Source organism: Myotis daubentonii, chromosome 16, assembly GCF_963259705.1.
Source record: "Myotis daubentonii chromosome 16, mMyoDau2.1, whole genome shotgun sequence".
NCBI lineage: Eukaryota > Metazoa > Chordata > Mammalia > Chiroptera > Vespertilionidae > Myotis > Myotis daubentonii.
The window spans coordinates 33,985,158-34,007,894 of record NC_081855.1 but is presented as its reverse complement, the minus strand read 5'-3'; the positions used below and the strand labels follow the sequence as shown (position 1 = coordinate 34,007,894).

At 39.3% G+C, this 22,737-nt stretch overlaps 1 protein-coding gene, 1 long non-coding RNA gene and 1 pseudogene across 10 annotated transcripts in view; 1 reads left to right on the top strand and 2 right to left on the bottom strand.

The window, feature by feature from the left end:
- Window positions 1-7,550, top strand: part of LOC132218453 (uncharacterized) — a 32,992-nt gene extending 25,442 nt beyond the window's left edge. Inside the window, exon 3 of the long non-coding RNA XR_009449201.1 lies at window positions 6,802-7,550. This is a non-coding gene — a long non-coding RNA (uncharacterized LOC132218453). The remainder of the gene's footprint in view (window positions 1-6,801) is intronic.
- The window catches only part of SYNRG (synergin gamma), a 61,172-nt gene extending 41,158 nt beyond the window's left edge, over window positions 1-20,014 (bottom strand). For 4 of the 9 annotated variants that reach the window (XM_059669674.1, XM_059669676.1, XM_059669679.1 and 1 more), the window contains exons 1-7: window positions 19,882-20,014; window positions 15,611-15,651; window positions 11,748-11,869; window positions 7,550-7,680; window positions 6,406-6,511; window positions 5,739-5,850; window positions 1,590-1,667 (exon numbers count right to left, since the gene is read on the bottom strand). In XM_059669674.1, coding sequence (XP_059525657.1) covers window positions 1,590-1,667; window positions 5,739-5,850; window positions 6,406-6,511; window positions 7,550-7,680; window positions 11,748-11,869; window positions 15,611-15,651; window positions 19,882-19,958 — 667 coding nt within the window. In that variant the 5' untranslated portion in view covers window positions 19,959-20,014. Of the gene's footprint in view, window positions 1-1,589; window positions 1,668-2,560; window positions 2,795-3,630; window positions 3,931-5,738; window positions 5,851-6,405; window positions 6,512-7,549; window positions 7,681-11,747; window positions 11,870-15,610; window positions 15,652-19,881 lie in introns of all 9 variants that reach the window. The other 5 variants (XM_059669670.1, XM_059669671.1, XM_059669672.1 and 2 more) reach the window with 3 other exon arrangements.
- Window positions 20,015-20,233: 219 nt separating this feature from the next.
- LOC132218452 (large ribosomal subunit protein eL43-like) lies at window positions 20,234-22,619 on the bottom strand (annotated as a pseudogene).
- Window positions 22,620-22,737: the final 118 nt, after the last annotated feature.

Here is a 22,737-nt window from a genome sequence, read left to right as displayed (position 1 = left end):
TTCCACAATAAAACAGGGTTTCCAAAGGACAAAGTGAGAAAGGCTGTTTGAGAAAGGGTTGAGATAAAACATACAGGATACCAATATTGCATGGGACATACTTACCGTATACTAAATTCTTTACTGTTTATTTGAAATTCAAATTTAACTGGAAGTTCTGTATGCCTATTTGCTAAATCTGGCAACCCTCGTTGGAGGAGTTTTGGGGGATGAAAGTGGATAGGGCTAAGATAGATAGGGAAAAATGTTTAAAGCAAAAATTTTACATTTATGATTTAACTATGGGTTGCAAATTAATAGCCCAGCCGTGACAACACATACTTTGGCTAGGAAATTATGTGTACATGTATGTTTGGAAGGAGAAAGGAAGAAAACAAGCTGGCAGAAAATGGATGTAACTCCAAAATATACCAAGTCCAAATTTTGTTTGTTTGGCTGGAAGACGGAGAGGAAAAGATGCAAACTGTCTAATGGGAAGGTGGAAGAAAACCTATTGTTTTTATGTACAACTAAAGTCCCACTTGGTTTGGGAAATTAGCCTTTCAATTTGTGATTATGATGTAAAAGGAAGTTCAGCTATCAGGATCTTGCATGAGTTTTATTTAATCAAATGTATAACAACTTCAATCTATAACCAATCTACAACACTAAAGATCTGATGAAAGCTACCTTTTCGTTTATAAGGGATTGGCAAAGTAGAACAAATTTATTAAGTTACAATTTATTAAGCTTGATTAACATATTCCGCTATAATAGTCATTATTCTATGCACATCAACCATGGCTTAAACAGACCTATTCTTTGGATCAACTGAATAGTATCACAAAATGTGCACTTTAGTAAATTTCTTTTTTGGCTCAACAGTAATAACATTTTAAAGAAAAACGTAAACATCTTCTAATGTAGAAAAAGATGCCACTTGGTCTTTTTATTTCAGATACTACCATATGATAAAAATGTCATAGGAATATATATATTTTTTAATTTATTTTATTGATTGTTTACAGAGAAGAAGGGATAGAGAGTTAGAAACATCGATGAGAGAGAAACATTGATCAGCTGCCTCCTGCACACCCCCTACTGGGGATGTGCCTGCAACCAAGGTACATGCCCTTGACCGGAATTGAACCTGGGGCCCTTGTGTCCGCAGGTCGACGCTCTATCCACTGAGCCAAACCAATCAGTGCAGGAATATTTTTTTAAATATAAACTAATCACCAAGAGTTCAGAAAATTGCATCACACATATTAGTACTATTCTTTAAGTTATTAATAATCTATAAATGTTTGATCACTTCTTCTAGAGCATGATAAATCAAAAAAGTTTTTAGAATTAAAAGTATATAATGGTCAATAAAACATAAGCAAAACATTTCTCCTTCATATATATAGTTACTTCATATATAAAGCAGCCTTAAGAAACATTAGATCTATTTAATTTTCTGAAGTCTTTCAGAAAAAAAAATAAGAAAGAAGTTACAATTCCTTCTGCATACTTTGTAAGCACGAAAGTAACTACTTACAATTACATTTACAACATTTAAAGCAAAATATCCAGATGGGAATCCTGGACAAAGAAGCTCTTATTACCTGGAACCAAACTTTCATTGTAAATCCAAGGAGGCATTCTGGGCTGAACAGGATCTTGTGAGGGAAATACACCTACACCTAGAAGATAAGGAACATTACCTAACCTATATAACAGTCCACGAAGAAGATGGGGGAATCACATAGAGTCATAGTTTTTTTATAAAAAGAGCACAGGCTGGAGACACTAAAAAAAAGTCACCAATACAACTAAAATATTTGGTTTCTAAACAACTCCTACACATTAACTATGTCCTAAAGAGTCTATTGAAAAAGAAACCTAAGATATACCAAATCAATATTCTGAATCATATGAGGCTTGCACCATTTCACGTGTATTACAAATTAAAGGGAAAAAACCCACAAAAATCAGTGGTTTAAATTTTTATATGTAAAAAAAAAAATGTGGTTGCCTAAGCTTTACAGCTTTTTATGTTTCTTTACAAAGCCTGTATTTTTTACCTGAACATGACACTGCTGCCTTAGATGCATAGGATTTTTGTTTATTTTGTCCAGTGAAATACCCTCCAAAAGTTTACCTCCAGGGTTGCCCACATTCTAATTCATCTCTGCAAGCTGAGTTTATAAAAATTTGACCTTTTAGGGAGCAGTGTGTCTGATTTACTTCATAGTAGCAAAATTATATTCTCATTGGTGACTTTTCCAGTTAAATTTTAACCTTTCAACCTTTATAGAATACCACAAAGTGCAAGAAGGAGAATGAAAAGTTTTTATAAAAGAAATTTCAGGAATGATTCTGATTTAAAAATTTTAAAAGGAGTAACAGTATATTGAAAGAATTCAGAGCAAAATCGTAGGGGTTAATTGGAGAAAGAAATGCATTAAATATATTTTAAGCAAAATTTCGATTAGCAAAATCAAGCAACATTCATTTTAAGATTAATGCTTAAGGTGTTAGCATTTGAGCAGCATTTGGTTAAATAAACTTTTTGCTAAATATTTCATGAGCTCACCACTCTCTTCAATGGGCAGGTTTTGGTCTGAAGTCTTTTCTGCCTCTGCAGTAGTGGTACCACTTACACGTCCATCCACAGCACCCCTGATATTGGCCGTTAAACTAAGATGGTTCTTACTGGAACCTGGGCCTTGGGCTCTGTGCCCAACCTCAGAAGTATTTAATTTAATTTGTTCCTGCTCAGATGTACTTATATCACAAGCTACTAGGAGCTTCTCCTCCAAAGAAGGGCCTAAACAAACAGCATGAAGGATTATTTGTATATAACTGCAAATTTCTTATTTTTTCAATCATTCATTTCCATCCCCAGATTCTTAAGGGAAGAGCCTGCCACATACAAAGTAAATTTCTAAATAATTCAATCACTACACAATTGTATAGAAATTGAGAGACTTAGATTTTAAATCTACTTTGATTCTCAAGCATTCTCTGAGGCAGCAGATAGAATGGTATAGTGGAAGGAGTACTACCTTGGAAGTCTGGTGACCTACACACGATAGGGACACTTCCACTAACCACTGGTGAGACCCCTGGCCAGTAACATCATCTCTGGGTCTGTTTCTCCTCTGTTAAGTGACAAAGTGTGGACTCAGTACATCTCAGCTAAGATCCCTCTCAGCACGACTCTATGTCTCACGCCATGGTGTATAACTGTCCCAACCCCCATTATTTCACAAGTATTAAAATTTTCCCGAGGACAGCAAATGAAGAAACTGAATTAGAGAGAGCACTTTCTAAAGCAGCTTTCCCTGGCTCATTACTCTTAAGAAAATGATATTAGTGATTTTCCCAAATAGGAGTAATCTTATGAAGAAATCGGTCTGTTCTTAAAATTCTAAGGTGGTTTAAATAGTGCCTAATTTAAGAGCAAAAGTTTTAAATCACTTTTCTGGAAAGTGAGGCCCAGAATTAAAAAAATCTAGATTCTTATTTTGACAATTTCAACAGTACTCATATATTCAGGTACATGTTTCTTTGCCAACATCACTGTATTATTCAACTTATATAAAAGAAAGAAATAAGCCTAGATTATCTTAAAAATACTTTCATTAATATGCTAAGAGTTACCTGCTCTCTGTACATTGTATGAGGCTGAAGCAGTAGAGAAATAAGGAATTTGTCCAGGGACACCATGTAAGGCAAAAGACACTGGAATCTGACCTGGAGGGAGAGGCTGTGCTCCAGCCTTCTGTGTATGCAACTGGCCAAGTGGGGTGGTGGGATGGAAAGACTGAAAAGGCTGGGAAGTGGAAGAAGGCCCACATGTGGGAAGTTCAACAGGCCCCTGCATAAAGTCACTGAATTCTTCTTCATCAAGAAAGGCAGGTGATGGGGAAACAGTTTTAGAATGAGATGATGTGGGATAATCTGCAAAATGGAAAATGGTAACGAAACACACAGAAATGAAAATCAAAAGGGAGAAAGATGTAGTACAATTCCAAAAGAATATACTGAAACATGAATAGTACACGTGAACAAGAAATAACATGTAATTAACAGTCAAATGGAATTTTATAATGAATGCAAAACACTTGGATGTCTATTACTACACAATTTTTTTGTTTTTTTAAAAAGAGATTTATAGCTATTTTACATTTGACTCAAAAAGAGAAAAATATAAAGTCAAAATTTCTTTCCTTCTTTTATTAAGTTAGTACTAATTTTTCCCCCTGTGACCACTAATAATTTACATCAAAGTGGTGATTACTTTTGAAACTCAAGTGATCTGTTTATCTGGATAATATGCTTTCAAACTAATATATACCAGAAATATGAAAACCCACCAAATGCTGCTGAACACATTTTGGGCAGACATAGACTCTGATTAAAATTCATTATGCCAGTAAGAAACAATGTATGATACATACTTATAATTTTTGAAATAGCAGGTCTAACCCATACATTTTGAATAGTTCACTTTTCAGTAAAGTTACCATGTGAAGGATCCTACATAATAAAAGGCTAATATGCAAATTGACCAAATGGTGGAACGACTGGTCACTACGATGCTCACTGACCACCAGGGGGAAGACACTCAACGCAGGAGCTGCCCCCTGGTGGTCAGTACACTCCCACAAGAGGAGCATCGCTCAGCCAGAAGCCGGGCTCATGGCTGGCGAGCACAGCAGCGTTGGTCGGAGCCTCTCCCGCTTCCACAGCAGAGCTAGACTGCAAGAGGGCGCAGGCCGGGCTGAGGGACCCCCCCGCAAGTGTATGAATTTCGTGCACCAGGCCTCTAGTGAAAATTATGACAACAAGAACATTAAACACATTGCCAAGGTGATATTTTCTTGTGAAAAGCCTCAAAATTGGGACACCATAAAGTGCCGAGTCAAACAACTCAACAGTCAATTTAAGAAAGAAAATCTTGATTGAGGACTATATTTTCTTTAGCTCTAAAGAATACTAACATCACTATGGCTTTTTACTGTTAAATGTGAGAATCACTCTTGTAATAAACCTTCTCTAACAGGTACTACGTATATTTAATATGAGGCTCATTAACAATATTATTATTGCCATACTTTTAACTACTTTGAATTGCTTTAACATTTACTGAAGTCAGGACAGTTTTTTTTAATAATGGTTACTGACAATGTGGATTTAAGATCTCAATTTGGGTTCTCAGATCAGTACTGGTGGACAACTTTCCCTTTATCCTGCTCTAAATAGGCACTTTTTTGCTTATCTGATGATAAATGATAATAAAAACAACAAAGAAACATATTAAAGAAACTAAAATTCCATGAGGAGCATTATTAAACCCGTGACTTTTCAAAAAGGGGGCAGGTACAATTTTCAAAGTTTAATCACACTGAATAAAATCCAAACTAGCTAATAAAAAGCAAAATTATTTTAAAATAATAAAGCAATAAACTACTTTATTACATTTGCTTTGAGTGAATGCATTTTACTAATGTTAACATACTCATAAACACAGAAGATTTACAAGTAAAGTTGTCATACTGACATTTACTAGAAAGAGAGGGGGGTTTTCCTCCTAAGATTATCATGCAGATCAGAACACTTAACCTATTGTAAATTTTAAGACATCCAAATCTGTAGTTAGCTTGAAGGAAGAGTTCAGCATTAGCTCTTCATACACACGTAATGGCCAATAAAACACATGGACTATAAGTCACCTTCCGACAAAAGAACACTTTAAATGAAAATACCTGGTTTCTTAGGGTGCGATGCTGGAGTAGGGTGCATCTTAGCATCTCTGGAAAACCCATCTAAATTTCCTTTTATGGCTTCCAAAGCATCATCTCTACTCTTCTCTCCTATCTAAGAGATAATAAATGTATGTATATTTCTTTGCTCATCTCTCACTTCATCCTAAATACTCCCAAAGTTAAAAAGAAGTACAGATATTAGTCTGTTTTCAGTATTTTTATCACATACTTCTGATACTGAATTCTCCAAGTCAGACGACTGATAAGTGTATAAAACAAAGACATAAACAATACTCTAAATTAAAAGGCCAATTTATAAATACCTTATGATTCAGTTGTTATATTATATGTTATATTAATATATTGTTAATCAGTTGTTAATGTTATATTAATATATTAATATTCTGTATTAATGCTTCGCTAGAAAAGACTACAAACATTATAGTGGTACTAAACAAGACTGAGAAAACTGGCTGATATCTCATTTCCCTTAACAAAATAGTGTCTTTACAGAAGAAAAATCCTTCACTTTTGGACTAAATGAAACTAAAATGAATCAACCACAGCCTCAGGTTGGGCTGCTACATGGCACAATTCACTGAATGCGTAGAAGCAGCACATGCAGGCTGTGTATGTGTTGTGGTGGAGGGGTGGCAGGCTCTATTACCTTGGGTTTCACGCTACTCAGAAGTCTGAGCTTTTGCTTCTGCTCTTCAAACTGGCGCCTTTTTCTTTCTTCTTCTAAGAGCTTTTGCTGCTGTTCAAATCGTTTTCTGAAGGAAAAACATTCAGGGATTACCACCTGTGTTAATATTTATATTTCTACTAATATCATCTTACATTTCTAGAACTAAAAACTTCTCTAATGTTCTCATTTTCTTTTGACAATCCTATTTCCCCACTATATTAATTTCAAAATATGAGTTTAAAAAATGATTTACCTAAATTTAGATATGAATTTATTTCTTCTTTAATTTGCAAGGGGAGGACAATCTTTTCGTGTGTGTGTGTGTGTGTGTGTGTGTTAATCCTCACCCAAGGATATTCTTCCACTGATTTTTAGGGAGAGTGGAAGAGAGAGGGAAAGACATAGAGAAACACATTGATTGATTGGCTCTTGCAGGAGCCCTGGCCAGGGCCGGGGAGAAGCCTGCAACCAAGGTACGTACCCTTGACCGGAATCGAACCCAGGACCCTTTGGTCCACAGGCCTACGCTTGCTCATTCATGGAGTCAAACTGGCTAGGGCAGGAGGACAATCTTTTGCATTCAAAAGCAATTAAAAAACAAACAAACAAGGAGATAGACAAAATAAAAACAGTTTTCGTTTGGCATATAAAGAAGAAACTTCCACTTGGGAAGGCATGTCATATGGGAGAAAAAGCAATTGTCTGGGAATCAGTTCTACATTTGGGTCCAGGTTCTGCTAGTAACTGTGTAGCCTTGACTCACAAGTGGCTTCATCTCTCTGGTCCTCACTTTTCCTAGCTGTAAAATAAGAGGCTTGAATTAGAGCAGTGGTTCTCAACCTTGGCTGCACATTAGAATCACCTGGGAATCTTTGTAAAATCCTGATTTCTGGGCCTCATCCTCCGGAAATTCTGTTTCTTTGTTACTAATGTTGTGGCCTCACCCCATAACAAAGAGAATCATTAAGGTCCCTTCTGGCTTTAAACTTAAAATAGAAGTATTTTAAAGAGTTTTAAAGGCAACATGACTGTTTTGGTTCCAAATCTGCATTAGAGAACATTTGAAAAGCTTAGAATAACTGCTATCATGTATTTTTTATCCTTGAATCCTGAGGTCCCTTACTGTTGCTCTTCGGCAAACTGCTTCTGCATGTCTGGAGTGTATTGTGGGCCTGGAGGACGCATTCCCAGGAATGGCGCTTGTCCCAGGTAAGGCATTCCTGCTGCTGGCATTGGTCCCATTGGTATCCCTGCCTAGAAGAAAAGGACAAAGGCTCAAAAAACAATTTCACCTTTTAATTATTACAAAGGAAAACTGTAATTTCCATAATTTCTTTCATGACATATTAAATTCCCTTTAATATTTCACCCCCTTCATTTCCTTCACTGCCTTAGAGGTGACCACTGCTAATAGTCTGAGGGTGTGAAGGGGTGTGTCAGGCTGTGTGTGTATGGAAGCACGCTAATTCTGGTAAGCTCACTGATCTATACGCTTTGGGAAGAGGTATCTTATCTGACAAGTCTTTACTTCCATCAACAGATAAGAGCTTGTTACATAGTAGTTACTCCACCAATGAGATTAAACATGTTTTTCCAATATGTTTGAATAAATTTTTAAAAGATATTTTTATTGATTTGTAGAGAGACAGGAGGGGAGAGGGAGAAAGAAAAATATTGATGTGAGAACAAAACATTGATCAGCTGTCTCCCGCACACCCCCTAGTGGGGGTTTTCCTTATATATGTCTACGGTTGATTGGAGCTATTGTGCTTCTCAGAAGAAAATATAAGATTTGAATAAATTTCTCCTTTAAGCAGCTTCCAAGCAGCCTAATACCTCCAACAAGATTAAAAATTAAAGAAAAAGACTGTGGCTTCTTTATTTTGGAATTATTAATCCTAAGCTCCTGATACCCAGGGAAATTATTTGGAGAATATAAAATATAATTTACTTTCTTATATTGTGTTCTACCTGTTAGAGATACTTATTTCTTTTGGTTGTTTCAAACTCTTTAAAAACTTTTTCATATAATTATGTAAGTCATAAAACAATGTTTAGGGTTAAAATCAATAACTTAAAAATTGTATCAGCTGTTACTAAGATTTAGCTGTAAGCTTACTAAATCTTAATTAAAACACACTGTATCTATTGTAGATTGTGTCTAGTCATTTGCTGCCATTACTCTAAGGATTACACATCACTGTGTGGGTATGCACTCTTTCTGACCACATTACCTTGGTGAGCAGAAGTGACTGGAAGTGCTATCTCTGAGAGAAAGCTTTAAAAGACATTACAGGGTTCGGCTCTCTTTTCCCTATGCCAGGAAGTCTGGAATGTCCTAGGTAAGGGTCCCAGGATGAAGAGATACCATGGATCTGAGTCAACCTATAAAGGATATTTATCACAAATGTGAAGTAAACCTGTTTTTGTAAGTCACTGAGATCTTGGGATTGTTGTTTCTACAATATAACCTAGTGAAAGCTGAGTAACATGAATTTAAGACCTACAAAAGCTCAATTTGTTCTTATTTTCTTCCTACTGGAGATGAATAAAGAATGATTCTGGAAATTTTCCTAAATCTTTACATACAACAGAGAAATTTTATTTGCTTAAATGACTGCAAGATGACAATAATTGCAACTTAAATTCTAATTGTAAGCCTGGCTGGCATGGGTCAGTGGTTGAGTGTGGACCCAAGAACCAGGAGGTCACAGTTGGATTCCTGGTCAGGGCACATGCTAATAAATGCTTTATATATTTCCTTCAATCCTTTCTATAATGATACCGACAAGGTATTATTACATCCTGTTTAACAGGTAAATGGCAAAGCCTGGATTTGAACTTGGGTCTGTCTGACATCAAAACCCATGTTGTTATTTTAATATATTTTTACTTATTTCAGAGAGAAAGGGAGAGGGAGAGAGATAGAAACATCAATGATATGAGAGAATCATTGGTCTGTTGCTTCCTGAATGCCCCCTACTGGGCATCGAACCCACAACCCAGGCTTAACTGTGACCCAGGAATCGAACCGTGACCTTCTGGTTCATAGGTCGACACTCAACCAATGAGCCACACCAGCTGGGCCCATGGTTTTTTTTTGTTTTCTTTGTTTTTTAAATATATATTTTTATTGATTTCAGACAGGAAGGGAGAGGGGAGAGACTGAAACATCAATGATGAGAGAGAACCATTGACCAGCTGGCCCCCGCACACCCCCAATTGGGGACCAAGCCAGCAACCCCGGGCATGTGCCCTTGACTAGAATCGAACCTGGGATCCTTCAGTCCACAGGCCAACGCTCTATCCACTGAGCCAAACCAGCCAGGGCCATGTTGTTGTTGTTCTAATCCACCTGGCCCACTTCTGTGGCTGCTATTCTTTAATCTCCTGTGAAGGCAACTCACTCCCTTAAATTGATGGACCGATCAACTGATTTTAATGTTTTTTAAATTTTACTTTTCAATTACAGTTTACATTCAATATTATTTTATTCTTAGTTTCAGGTGTATAGCATATTGGTTAGACAATCATACACTTTACAAAGCGTTCCCCCCAGTATTTCCAATACCCACCTGACACCATACACAGTTATTACAATAATTACTATATTCCCTATGCTGTACTTTACATCCTAATAAGTATTTTGTTAACTACCAATTTGTATTTCTCAATCCCTTAACCTTTTCCACCCAACCCCCCAATTCCTACTCTTCTGGCAACCATCACTGTATCTATAAATCTGTTTCAATTGTGCTCGTGTATTTTGTTCTGGAGATTCCACATACCAGTGAAATATGCGGCATTTGTCTCACTCTCTTGTATTTAAATGCTGAAATCCTGAAGGCTCTATCCTGGATTACGTTTTCCATCTATAGTGTTCTTGGATGTTCCAATTCACCCCTATATCATCAATTACCTTCTATGGATAGATAACTCTCAAATAATTTTCAGAGTGAAAAATGACCAGAGTTCAGGTTATTAAATTGTCTCTGGACAGCCCCACTTGAAGTTGCATGGGTTCTCCAAAGTCAATAATATGTACCAACAAACCATCTCCTCCAGTGTTTCTTTTATAAAGAAACTAGAGGCCCTGCGCCCTCTTGCAATCTAGGACCCCTTGGGGGATGTTGGAGAGCTGGTTTCGGATCCCCACAGGCCAGGTCAAGGCACCCCACTGGTGCACAAATCCGTGCACTGGGCTGGTTTTGGCCCAATCCCCGCAGGCCAGGCTGAGGGACCCCACCGGTGCATGAATCCGTGTACCAGGGTTCTAGTATGCATATAAGATTTTTGGTTAATCTCTTCCTGCCCTCCCCACCCCCCTCTGAGATTCATCAGTCTGTTCTATGTTTCCATGCCTGTGGTTTCCACTCCTGTGTTGAGCATCCTCCCGCTGGTGGTCAGTGTGCATCACAGCTACCGGCCGGTTGGCTAGTGGCTTAGACTTTTATATAGATAGATATAGATATATAGAAGATGACACCACCATCATGTAGAAAATGATAAATCAATTTGATACCACCTTCTCCTTTATTCTTAACATCCGAACACTCAGCAAGTCTTATTGATTTTATTTCCTAAATTGTGTTCAAAAACATCCATGTCTCCATCTCTCTGCTACCACCCTAATTAAAGCCAACATCTCACCTACTCTCAGTACATCAATCACTCTTTTAGGGTTTCTCTTTATATCCTCTTTTGCTCTTCTGCCTCCAGTCATTCTCCAATCGGCAGTCAGAATGATCGTTTTGAAATACAAACCTGATTGTGTCATTCCACTGCTTTAACCTATTGGCTCCTTAATGATCTTAAGAGAGAACTTGATGTACAGTATGGCTAAGTACAAGCTTATTGAGGACTTACGTTCAAATCTGGCTGACTATCCTCTGTGAGCATCCTCCGAAGGTGTTGGTTTCATCAGAAAAATGAAGATACCACTTCTTTGAAAAGTTATAGGGTTTAGATGAGAAAGTTTAACATAAAGAAGGCTGAGTCTTCCAAACAATGACACAGTGTCTTCCACGAAAACAGTGCTACTACTTCTAACAATGCTACTTCATGGCATCAGGCCCCTGAGTTTTTCAAGGTATCATTCTAAATTTCTTCTAAGCTAGTAATCATAGAGAAGTCAGCAGATTTTCCTTAAGTGATTTATCTTTTATTTTTTCTCGCTCTTATGAACATTGTTTATTTTGAAGGAAGCCACCTAACATGTAGACTACACTTATGCTAAATATGACAGTAAAGTCCTATGTGCAGCTCTTAGCATGTAGCACATAACAATCATTCTGTAAACAATCAGCTAAAGAGGCAAATACCTGCATAGTAATAGGTCCCTGGGATATTTGAGAGTTGTAGTTCATTCCTATCATGCCTTGCATATTAGGCTGCATGACAGAGACCATAGGAAATCCTTGTTGCTGCATTGGCATCAGACCTGCTGAAAAAAAAACAAACATAAAGGTATCATTGAAGTCAATGTGTTCTAAAGTTTATTTTCTTAAAACCATAAGTACCTACAGGGCTCGTTACTTGGGAGGTGACACGGCGAGTGAAAAGTATAGGCTCTAGGGCAGTGGTTCTCAACCTTGCCTGCACATCAGAATCACCTGGGACTCTTTTTAAAATCCTGATTTCTGGGCCTCATCCTCCGGAAATTCTGTTTCTTTGTTATGGGGTGAGGCCTCAACTGTTTAATATCTAATATGCATGAAAAAAATATATTCCTCTTCTCTTTCCTGACATTAATAATTAATATAACATTTACCACAAAACAGCCACCAGCATGTAAAGTAAAAAATGCAGTGGCAGTAAAACTATCATGAAAGTATGACTTTAGAGCTGGGGTCCTCAAACTACGGCCTGCGGGCCACATGCGGCCCGCCGAAAACATTTATCCGGCCCGCCGGGTGTTTTTGCCGCTGCTGCCTGTCCTGCTTAGCAGCCGACTCATCCCGGGCCCGCAGTGCGCATGTGTGGAATGTCTGAGGGACAGTGAACTGGCCCCCTGTTTAAAAAGTTTGAGGACCTACCTCTGACTTAGAGTATACTATCTCCCAAACTTTCCCAATGAAGATACCTCCCATTGGGAATTTAATAAATACTAAATGCCCACCATATTTTAGACACAGTTCTAGATATATAAGAGTGAATAAAACAAAATCCCTACATACCCTGAACACAAATTTCAATCTAATTTTGCATTTTATTTTATCCTCATTCAAGGATACTTTTTTTCATTGATCTTTTGAGAGAGAGAGTGAAAGGGAGGGAGGAGGGAAGAGAGAGGGAAACATTGATGTGAGAAAGACACATCAATTGGTTGCCTCTTTCATGTACCTCTACAGGGGCCGGGGATCGAACTTGCAACCAAGTGCTCTTGACTGGGAATTGAAACCATGACCCTTTGGTCTACAGGCTGATGTTCTAACCACTGAGCAACCAGCCAGGGCTAATTTTGCATTTTATCACATTATTACAACCATGTTGGTTCTACTGTAAAGAGCTTTTAATCAAATTTTGATTTTAAAACACTAAAGGTCTAGTAAAGCATACCATGCTTATCTCGTGTGTTCTGTGAACCTTCAAGGTTATTTATACATAGTTTAATTTCAGGAACATGAACATCCATATTTGCAGGTAACATTTATTAGTGGCAAGCTGTTCATTTATTCATTCAATTATTTACTCAAGTATTTGAGGGCCTACTCCATGTCAGGCACCATCCTAAGCACACAGCAATGAACAAAACCAGGTCTTTGCCCTCGTGGAATAGACACTGGAATTGGGGGGATAGATAATAAAATATAAGTACATGTCAAGTATGTTCAGAGATAGGGCAACAAATGAAGCAGGGTAAGAGGGAAAGGGAGAGTTGGGAAAGGAACGGTTGTTGTTTCATAGCCAGAATAGGTTTCACTAAAAGGGTGGCATATAAGCAAGGACTTGGAAAAAATAAGGGAGCAAGTTATGTGGATATTTGGGAAGAGTATTCCAGACAAAGGAATGCCAAATGCAAAGGGCCTGAAGTGTCTTGGAGAATTAGAATGCACAGACTGAATAAAACCATAGTAAGATATTTTTCCTCTTATCCCTTTAGACCTAAAGTTTTATTTAATTAATTTTATTTAATTATTGAATGGGTAACTCAGGTATTTGGTACAACATTTAAAGGTACACAGGAATACACAATGAAAAATAAGACTCATTTCTCTGCTGTTCACCTATTCATGATCTTATAGCTACTCTGTTGTCAGTTTCTTGTATATCCTTTCATAAATAGTCCAGGCATAATTTAAAGCCTTCAAATGATCAAGAAGTCCTCTCTAACATATTTTGTAAAAAGAAAAAAATCTCTAAAACAGTTCTAAATTTCAGAAGAAAAAAATATCAGGCAACCTTTTGGAATCTCTTCTTGTCCTGTTCCTTTGTTCCATATATAGATTTTTACTTGGAAGTTTATAAAAATGAAAAATGAGCTATGATAATGAACACATATTTGTAATGCCTTCTTAAAGAACAAAATATCTCAAACCATTTAATGTGAATCTGGTGCATATCGAAGCACAGAAAGCTTGAATAATGCATAAGTGTGAGCACAATGAACAGAATACAAATGACCCTTGGAAAATTTTACCTGAAACTCAACCTCCATCACTGATTACAAATGGAGACAAAGTCAGTATGAGCCACTGACTACCTCTTTATCATTCATCTCTAACAATGACCTAGAAGTCTGTTTCTCTAGCAAGACTACCATCACCAATCAACACTGGCATGTGAGAAGGGCCAGTTTTCAGAAGCAGCTTGGTGTATGGCGAGAAGGAGGGCACAGTGGAATGGGAAAAGTGAGCAGAGAGAGAAGGACAGACTTATTCTTCCTTCAATGTTGTGTCCCAGGGGCAAAGTAGCATGAGTCAAGATTATATCCCTTCACTATTGTTTCCTTGAAATAAAAGCTTAGAATTAATATTGGTAGCCCCTTGTCTGAAACTAGGAGGAAAAATAAAGAAACTGCTAGGAATAAAACTGAGACTACAAATAGTTAAAACTGAATCAGAATATGTGATCTCTTATGTACATGATTATAATAAGACTAAATTAATATAGAGAAAATATGGTAGTATAAAATTACTGAAGAGGTTCACTTATTCATTCAACAAACATCTATAGAGACCCTATTATTTCTATCAGCATGCGGGTGCTGGGTGTTGGATATGCTAATGAGACAAGGCAGACACAGATCCTGCCCTATGTAGCTAAAACCATCTAGCAGAAAACTAGATAGAAGGAAAAATATGTCATTTAGAGAATTCTTTGATACTCTTGTTCTGATAGTCTCCATCTCTGAGGTTAAATAATAATATCAACACTAATAAAAGAGAAAAATGGTAATTGGCGTACGAGCTACCCTTTTCATTGGCTAATCAGGGCTATATGCAAATTAACTGCCAACTAAGGTTGGCAGTTAACTTGCATATGTAGGCACAATGCAGGGAGGCGAAAGGGAAAGCAGGAAGAAGCCCCCTGCCACTGACAGTGATCGGAAACCCAGGGGGGAGCTAAGAGCTGGGGGGCAGGGCAAAGGCGGCCCTGGGGCTGCCTTTGCCCTGCCCCCCAGCCATGATCAGAGAATCAGGTGCCTTTTCCGCCCTGGCTAGTGATAGCAGGAAGTAAGGGTGGAGCCAGCGATGGGAGCTGGGCACGGTCGAAGCTGGCAGTCCCTGGAGCTAGGGGTCCCTTGCCTGGGCCTAAAGCGAAGCCCACGATCGTGGGGCCGCTGCAGCTGCGGGTCCCCGCTGCCCGGGCCGGACGCCTAGGCCAGAGGCGTCAGGCCTGGGCAAGGGGCCGATCCTGCGATTGGAGGGTGATGGGGGTCAACGCCTGAGGGCTCCCAGTATGTGAGAGGGGGCAGGCTGGGCTGAGGGACACTCCCCCCCCCCCCACACACACACCCAGTGCACGAATTTCGTGCACCGGGTCCCTAGTGTTAATATAATGTTTAAATAAGTTTGGGAGAAATGAGGAATGATTCTTAGTATTCCCCAAATTACATAATCTTTGAGAAATTTTAAGAGTAGTTTAAGCTATAGGTTTAAACAAACCTTCTTTACCCACTTAAGTCCCAAGTTGAGAAACATAATAGTGAAAAATGAAAATTCTAAACGTAACTTTCACTTACCTTGAGGGGGTCTCATTCCACCTGCTACTGGAAACATGAAGCTGAAAACAGAACAAAAATACATTGGGATCTTTATATGTAGAAAGAGCAGAACATGAAGCTAAGATTGGAGCCTGAGCAACTGCAAGGGTGCTGATGCTGCCGACAAAAAACAGCAGTCGAATTGAATAGGTTTGGGGAGAAGGGTGGTAGGAGTGTGGCCATGAGGAGCAATCTAGCAGGCAATCAGACAAGTAGCTCAAGCTCAGGAGAAGGGTCTAGCTAGGCTCTTTTAAATGAAGGTTAAAAAAATTGAGCTCTAGTTGTGGATGAAATAGCCAAGGGAATGTGCATACATAGTAAGAAGGCAACAAAGGACAATGCTGAAGAATTTTTACAGTGACAATTGAGTAGGGAATGGTCACTGAGAATTAAGGAAGTTGGTTATGACTGAGAGTTGTAACTGAAGAACAACCACATTTTAGAAAGAAGGAAATAGTTACTAGTGTCTAATGCTATAGAAAAGCTTATCAGTGCCCTAACTGGTTTGGCCCATTGGATAGAGCGTCGGTCTGCAGACTCAAGGGTCCCGGGTTCAATTCAGGTCAAGGGCATGTACCTTGGTTGCGGGCACATCCCCAGTGGGGAGTGTGCAGGAGGCAGCTGATCGATGTTTCTCTCTCATCAATGTTTCTAACTCTCTATCCCGCTCCCTTCCTCTCTGTAAAAATCAATAAAAATATATTTTTTAAAAAAGAAAGAAAAGCTTATCAGAATGAGGATTAATAAAGATCACTGCTTTTGAAAATGGTGATCTTTGAGTGGACAGTTTTAAAAGGAAGAAACTAGGGAGAAAGGTTTCAAATACTGGACAAAAGATATACTTAGTAACTTATAAAACAAGGTTTTAGAGGGAATGGTATTCACATAGTGAGGTAGCAAAAGGGATCTGCTTTGAAACTGAAGAGGGACGGACTTCTCAGACTGGAGGGAAAGAAAATGGGAAGAAAATTAAGGAAGAAAAACTGAGTGAGAAGTGCTTTAAATTTGGGAGTCAAGGATCTGAAGGAGATTTCAGGATCATCTTTACAGAGTCTAGTGAAATCCAGGAATTGTATGACAAATTTATGAGTCCTTGCATTTTTCTACTACACAACACCCCCGCCCCGGGGAAAAGGCTAAAAACCAAACTTTGGAGTCTTTTAGCTCAAAAAAAATGTATTTTTTAAAATTTAGTTCTAAGATGGTTTACAAAGTTCTAGTTGAACATCTATCTGGTAAAGGATCTGAACCACTAGCAATTTCTACAGCTGACAAGCAGGCCTGCACCCATGGAGTGAATAACTTTTCTGAACTGCACACAAGATATAGCTAAGTAATGTGTTAACTGGATACAATGTTTAAACTGCAAGTTGAAATTTGGTAGTACTCAATTTTTAAAAAAGTTACTTATAGACCAAGTTTTATAAATGTAGGAACAATATATTTAAGTAATCAACCTTTTGAGACTTTTCAAAATCAGTCTTAAAGATTACAATTACCAATATGGTTTAGTGGTTCAATAAAAACAGGAAACCTCCGGCTCTACCATGAAGTGACTGTGAAGTTGTATGCAATTCCCCCACCCCACTTCACCACCCTGTCCTGTTTCCTCTGTCAAATGAGGACAGAGGACTGCAAGTTTCCCAAGGTCCCAACTTAGACAAGAATAGATGTACAGATGTATAACGATTCCTTCAAAAACATAAATAAAAAAACTAAAAACATTACTGATGAACATGACTTACTTCAGTAATTATTTAGCAACTCCATGTTGCTATGTATCATTTGTATGACTCTGAAATGTTTAGACTACTAACATCAGCATGCTTCAAGCTGGTTAGACAAGCAGGTAAGACATTGAACAGACAGAAAAGTTTGGCAAACACTGGGCATCACGATGATCAACAACTTTATTTCAAAGGTAAAATCACTATTTCTGATGCGCTAGTGTGAAAGCAGAACTGAGAACTCTACTTGTCACATTCATTCTCCTTGCCTACTTCATTCATTCTTCCTTTTTAGTTTTCTTTGCTACTAATCTAAATCAGCCTTCACTTCTCAGGCCTGGACTCTTAATGGCTCTCCCCATCTCCAGTAACTCATAAAGCCCAGCTGAAGCGCATCTTCCTAAAGGACCATTTAAGAACCATTCCTAAGGTTAAAGCTATGCAATGATTCCCCCTTCAATTGAATTTCCTTCGCTTATACTCAAGGACTTCCTCCAAATGAGGCCCAGGTGAAATACTGCCTCTTCTTCGCCTTCAATGCAGCTCGAAACTGCAAATATTTACAGAACGTTTTTCTATGTGCTAGAATGTGCTAGCAACAGTGGACGATGAAAAGATGAGGAAGCCTTTAAAGGTATAGAGCAGGGGGGAAACTGACAGTTACAAATGATATCCTTGAAGGATACAGACTATTCAACATCTTTTTTTTTAAATTTAGGCTACCATAATGTTAGCTTCCTCACAAACAAGCTCAAACCTCACCACTACTCTCTAAAAACCATAGTGTTGTTTCTTCATTGAGCATACAGCTACTCAGAAAGTTTCCAATACAGTGGGGCCTTGACTTACGAGTGTCCCGACTAACGAGTTTTTTGAGATACCAGCTGTCTCTCGGCCGATTTTTTGCATTGAGTTAACAGAGTAATTTGAGTTAACGAGCTCCTTAACGAGCTCGGTCTCGGAAGGAATTAAACTCGTAAGTCAAGGCCCCGCTGTATATGTAACATTTTCCATACATTATTCAAGGTAAGGAGAATTTTAACCACTTTCCTACATATCCTCTAGAGTTTTAAAATGCAGATGTTACTACAACCAAATTTCTATCACAATTCAGGCCATACTTATTTTTTAAAATCTGTGTTCAAGGATGAATGATGTTAAAATACTATTAACTAAGGTGAGTGATCCACTCAACATTCTGCACCTGAGATCCTCCCCACACAAAAAAGTAAAAAAACAAAACACACCAAAAAAACCAAAAAATTAAAAACCTGGGCTTAGAATATCAAATTACTTTAAGTTTACATTTTCCCAGAATTTGGAGCCATAATTAATCAAACACTTGATCAAATTAATGCCACTCAAAAACGTTTTAGAAACTGTCATCACAAATAAAGATATAGAGATTATTTACAAATTTGTCTTCTCCAGCCAGGAACTGACTTATACAGAATATTCATGAAAAACTCTAGTGAAACAGTGGAAATTAGAAAACAAAAAAGCAATTTTAAATCTAAGTGAAAGATGTGTAGAGGAAATAAAAAAATGGGGCTGCACACCGGCGGATTATTGGACAGAGGCCCATCTCTCTTTTTAGCATATACACTAAGCACCTGCAGGAGGTAGGAACTTCAGAGACTTGACACTTTTGTAGTGTTCATGACTCCAAAATTAAAACACTGCATATTAAAAAACCGATACGTTGTGTTCCTAAGATAACTTAGGATGCTTTAGGTAAAAAGCTAATTTTATCTCCAAATGTGGATGCAGTGTGTGTTTGCTAACAAAACAGAATCGGACTCGGTCATTATAGAAATAAGACTTTCCGGAGTAAAATTTTTCCCTTAAATGATGAACTTGTCTAATTGCAAATGGTTCATCTTCCTTATAGTTCTGGGTCTGAGATCCACGAGCAATTATTAGCTGGACCGTGACACAGGGCAATTTGTTTAAGGGCCAAGGGAAAGTCTGGAAGCTTTGTTCTAACAACTGCGTAACTGCTGCTTAACAATAATTTAAAAAAAAAGGGGGGGGGATCAAGTCTTAAGAATTACATCTGCAAGAGCTCGATTTACTCACTGAAAGGTCTTCGGAGTCTCGTGTGTTAAGGAAATAAAAAGAACAGCCCCCCACACAGCTTGGAAACAATTGTCGGGCTTTGCGGAGCCTTCCGTACGGTTCCCCCGGCCAAGCCCAGGGAGAGGGGTCTCCGGTCGGCCCGGAGCCGGCCGGGCCGATGCCACCCCCGGCGAGCCGACCCTCACCTTCTCCACCTCCGCCCCGCGCTGGGGCGCCCGCTCGCGTCCCGCTCGGCCCCGGCAGCTGGTGCCCCTGAGCCTGGAAGACAGGAGTCGGGCGCCCGAGCTCCATCCGTGCCCTTCGGCCTAGGAGCCGGACGACCCTTCTCCCATAGCCAGTTTCAAACCAAAGGGGCCGGAGCGGGCGGAAACCGCCATAACCGCCAAAGACCCGACGCTGCGCTGCGGCTGCGGGGAGGGCCCACGCCCAGCTTCTCACACTCACCCGCCTCCCCCGGAGGCCCCCGCGCCGGCTCCCGCGGCCCCGCCGCCGCCAGCTCCAGCTCCCGGCCGCAGCGCCATCTTGCTCCGGGCCTGCCTCCGCCTCCGCCGCCGCCGCCGCCGCCACCTTACGAGCAGCTGTCAGCGGAAAACAGCCACTTCCGGGGCAAACGCCAGACCCTACCTCGCCGCAGACCGGGCGACCGGGCGGGGCCGGAGGCCCACGTGACCCCCGAGGCCGGGAGAGGGGTGGCGCGCTCTGCTCACGTGACCCGGCCGCCGCTAGGGGGTCCTCCAGGTGCAATTCTAGTTCTGGGACTGATCGGTCTTGTGCTCAGCTCCCCGGGAGCTGATTCATTCTCTGGAAAGGCTGTTTGGAGAGTCCAGCTGGCGGCAAAGCTACAAGGCGTCGTCGTCCCTTCGTTGGAAAAATCATTATCTTGGTCAGTGGGAAGAGCAGATTGAATCCTGTTTTGTTAAACTCGATGGTGGGTACACGGTGTTCTCTCATTGTTATTCTTTGCACATAAAGAATAGAAGGATCCAGCGCTCTCCATTTCCTCCCTGGAACTCGGCAGCTTTCTTTTGATACCCACCCCCAAAGCTGAAGGTATTTGAAATTTAATTTAGTAAAACAGCAAACCCCAATCCACATATAAAACCTCCAGGGTGCATAACTCTTGTTTGGTTCTGCCATCGTGCCACCCAGTAATCCGTTTTTCCTACCCAGGTATGCCTCACAGATATAGTGGTTGGGTGCAGACCACCGCAAAAAGAGTATGGCAATAAAATGAGTCCTAATCTTTTCGCTGGTGCAGGGTGTTGCCTTCAATTTATATTTTTAAAAAACCGCAAGAACTGTGAAGACAGTAAAGCGAAGCACAGTGAAACAAGGTAGGCATGTGGCGAAACTGGTGTTGAAAGCAGTCCATAACTATTATTAACCTGACCATATTTTTACCGTGATTTTTCTTAGTCAAACTACTCTAAGTAAAATAAAGTCAAATATAAACTTTTTCAAGTCCTCAGGCAGTTTGCTTACTAGCAAGTAATAGATTAATTATAATTATCTTTCACTCATCTCAAGGCTTTTACAGGTACATAACTTGTAATCTTATCGTTTATTGGGCACAAATCACTGGTCAGGAACTTCACTGTATTTTTTGAAATCCTCAGTGTCCCTAAAAGTTAGTATTGGCATATTACAGACAGGAAAACCAAGGTTAAAAGTAGTAATTTACTTAAGTTATACAGGGGCAAAGCAGCAGGACCGGGATTCAAAACTTGGTGTTTGACTTCAAGAAGTCCTTGCTCATTTCACTAGAGCCAACTATTCAATTATCATGCATTCTTTTTTCATAAATTGTTTACGAATTTCATTCCTTGTGTAGATTACTTCCAACTGATATAAAGGTGTTAAATTCAGTATTAATCCATTGATAAACCAAGGTGATTATAGGTTTATGTAATTTTTATTTAAGGATGAGTGGTTACACACAAATTACTGAAGAGGAAGTCAAATGAAAGTATATCAAGGGTCACAGATGTGGTATCTGCCTGAATGCTTTTTTCTTTGCCTATAGATTCTTATATCTGCAAGACTCAGCTCAGGCTATCAGCCTTCATGGCATTTCCAGTATGGGTTAGATACCCTCCTGTGATTCCTTATGTCTAACAGCATATGCCACACTATTTGTTCCTTTACTTTATCCCTAACCACTACACTGGAAGGCAGGGATTGTTATCAAGCCTGTATTCTGAACCAAATATGTTTAAGGAATATTTGTTGTGAATTTACATTTGGCACAGTGTTAGGTACTTCTAACCTTGAGACATAATTAGTATTACCCCCAATTCCATAAATGAAGAAAACTGAAGCTGAGAAATTAATGAACTTATTCAGTCATATAGCTGGCAAATGGGTGGCAGCAGTATACCTATCTTCAGAATACAGAATCGACCTGTTAGTCAGAACATAGAAAATTACATTTGTATTGTTTGCACCTTGTAGTAATAGAGCTCCATTTACATAAATTCTGAAGGTGAACAATTTTTTGTCCATCTAAAATACTCCAGGTGGGAGCCTACCTGTACTGACTCGAGGAAAAGGCTAAGAATAAAGGAAATGCTTCCTCTGGTCTTTCCATCCCTTCAGTCTTCTGATGGCACTTTACTGTGACAGCAGAAGTGGTGTTATAGGTACACGCACCACGAGCTACTGTTTTCATGCAGGAATCTGTGTCAGATTTCAATTCATCTCATCTTGGTTTTGCCACAGGAGCAAGTATACTTGGCCTGCTGGTTGATTTCAATTTTCTTCACCATTTTCTTGAGGAAGGTGCCATAATGGGTCCCGTAGTTTCCCATGATTCCGACCTTCTTGGTGTGTTTAGCCATGTGGCCACAAACTGGGTCAGAACCCAGAGAGGACTGAAGTTGGTTTTTTATTCCACAGTACAAATCTATCAACAGAGAAAAATCTGCTAATGGTGAATAGTCTCCATCACTGTATAATCGTAATTCTTTACCTTTGGCTGAGACCTGCTTACAAAATGGATGAAGGGCCATGAAGTCTCAGGAAAGGTAAGATGTAAGAGAATGCAGCCGCAGGTATATCAAGTAATAGGAACATTCTTCCTTATCAGGACAAAACTATCAGTTTTCGAGCAAAGCCATCTTGAATGGAAAGAGACAGGAAAGAACATGGTTAAATGATGAAAAGTGAAGAAAGGGAGAAGCTGGACAACAATATGGTGATTACCAGAGGGAAAGTGGGTAGGGCGAGGTAGAGAGTAAAGAGGTGATAAATGGTGATGGAAGGAAACCTGACTTGGGGTAGTGAACACAATACAATATAGAG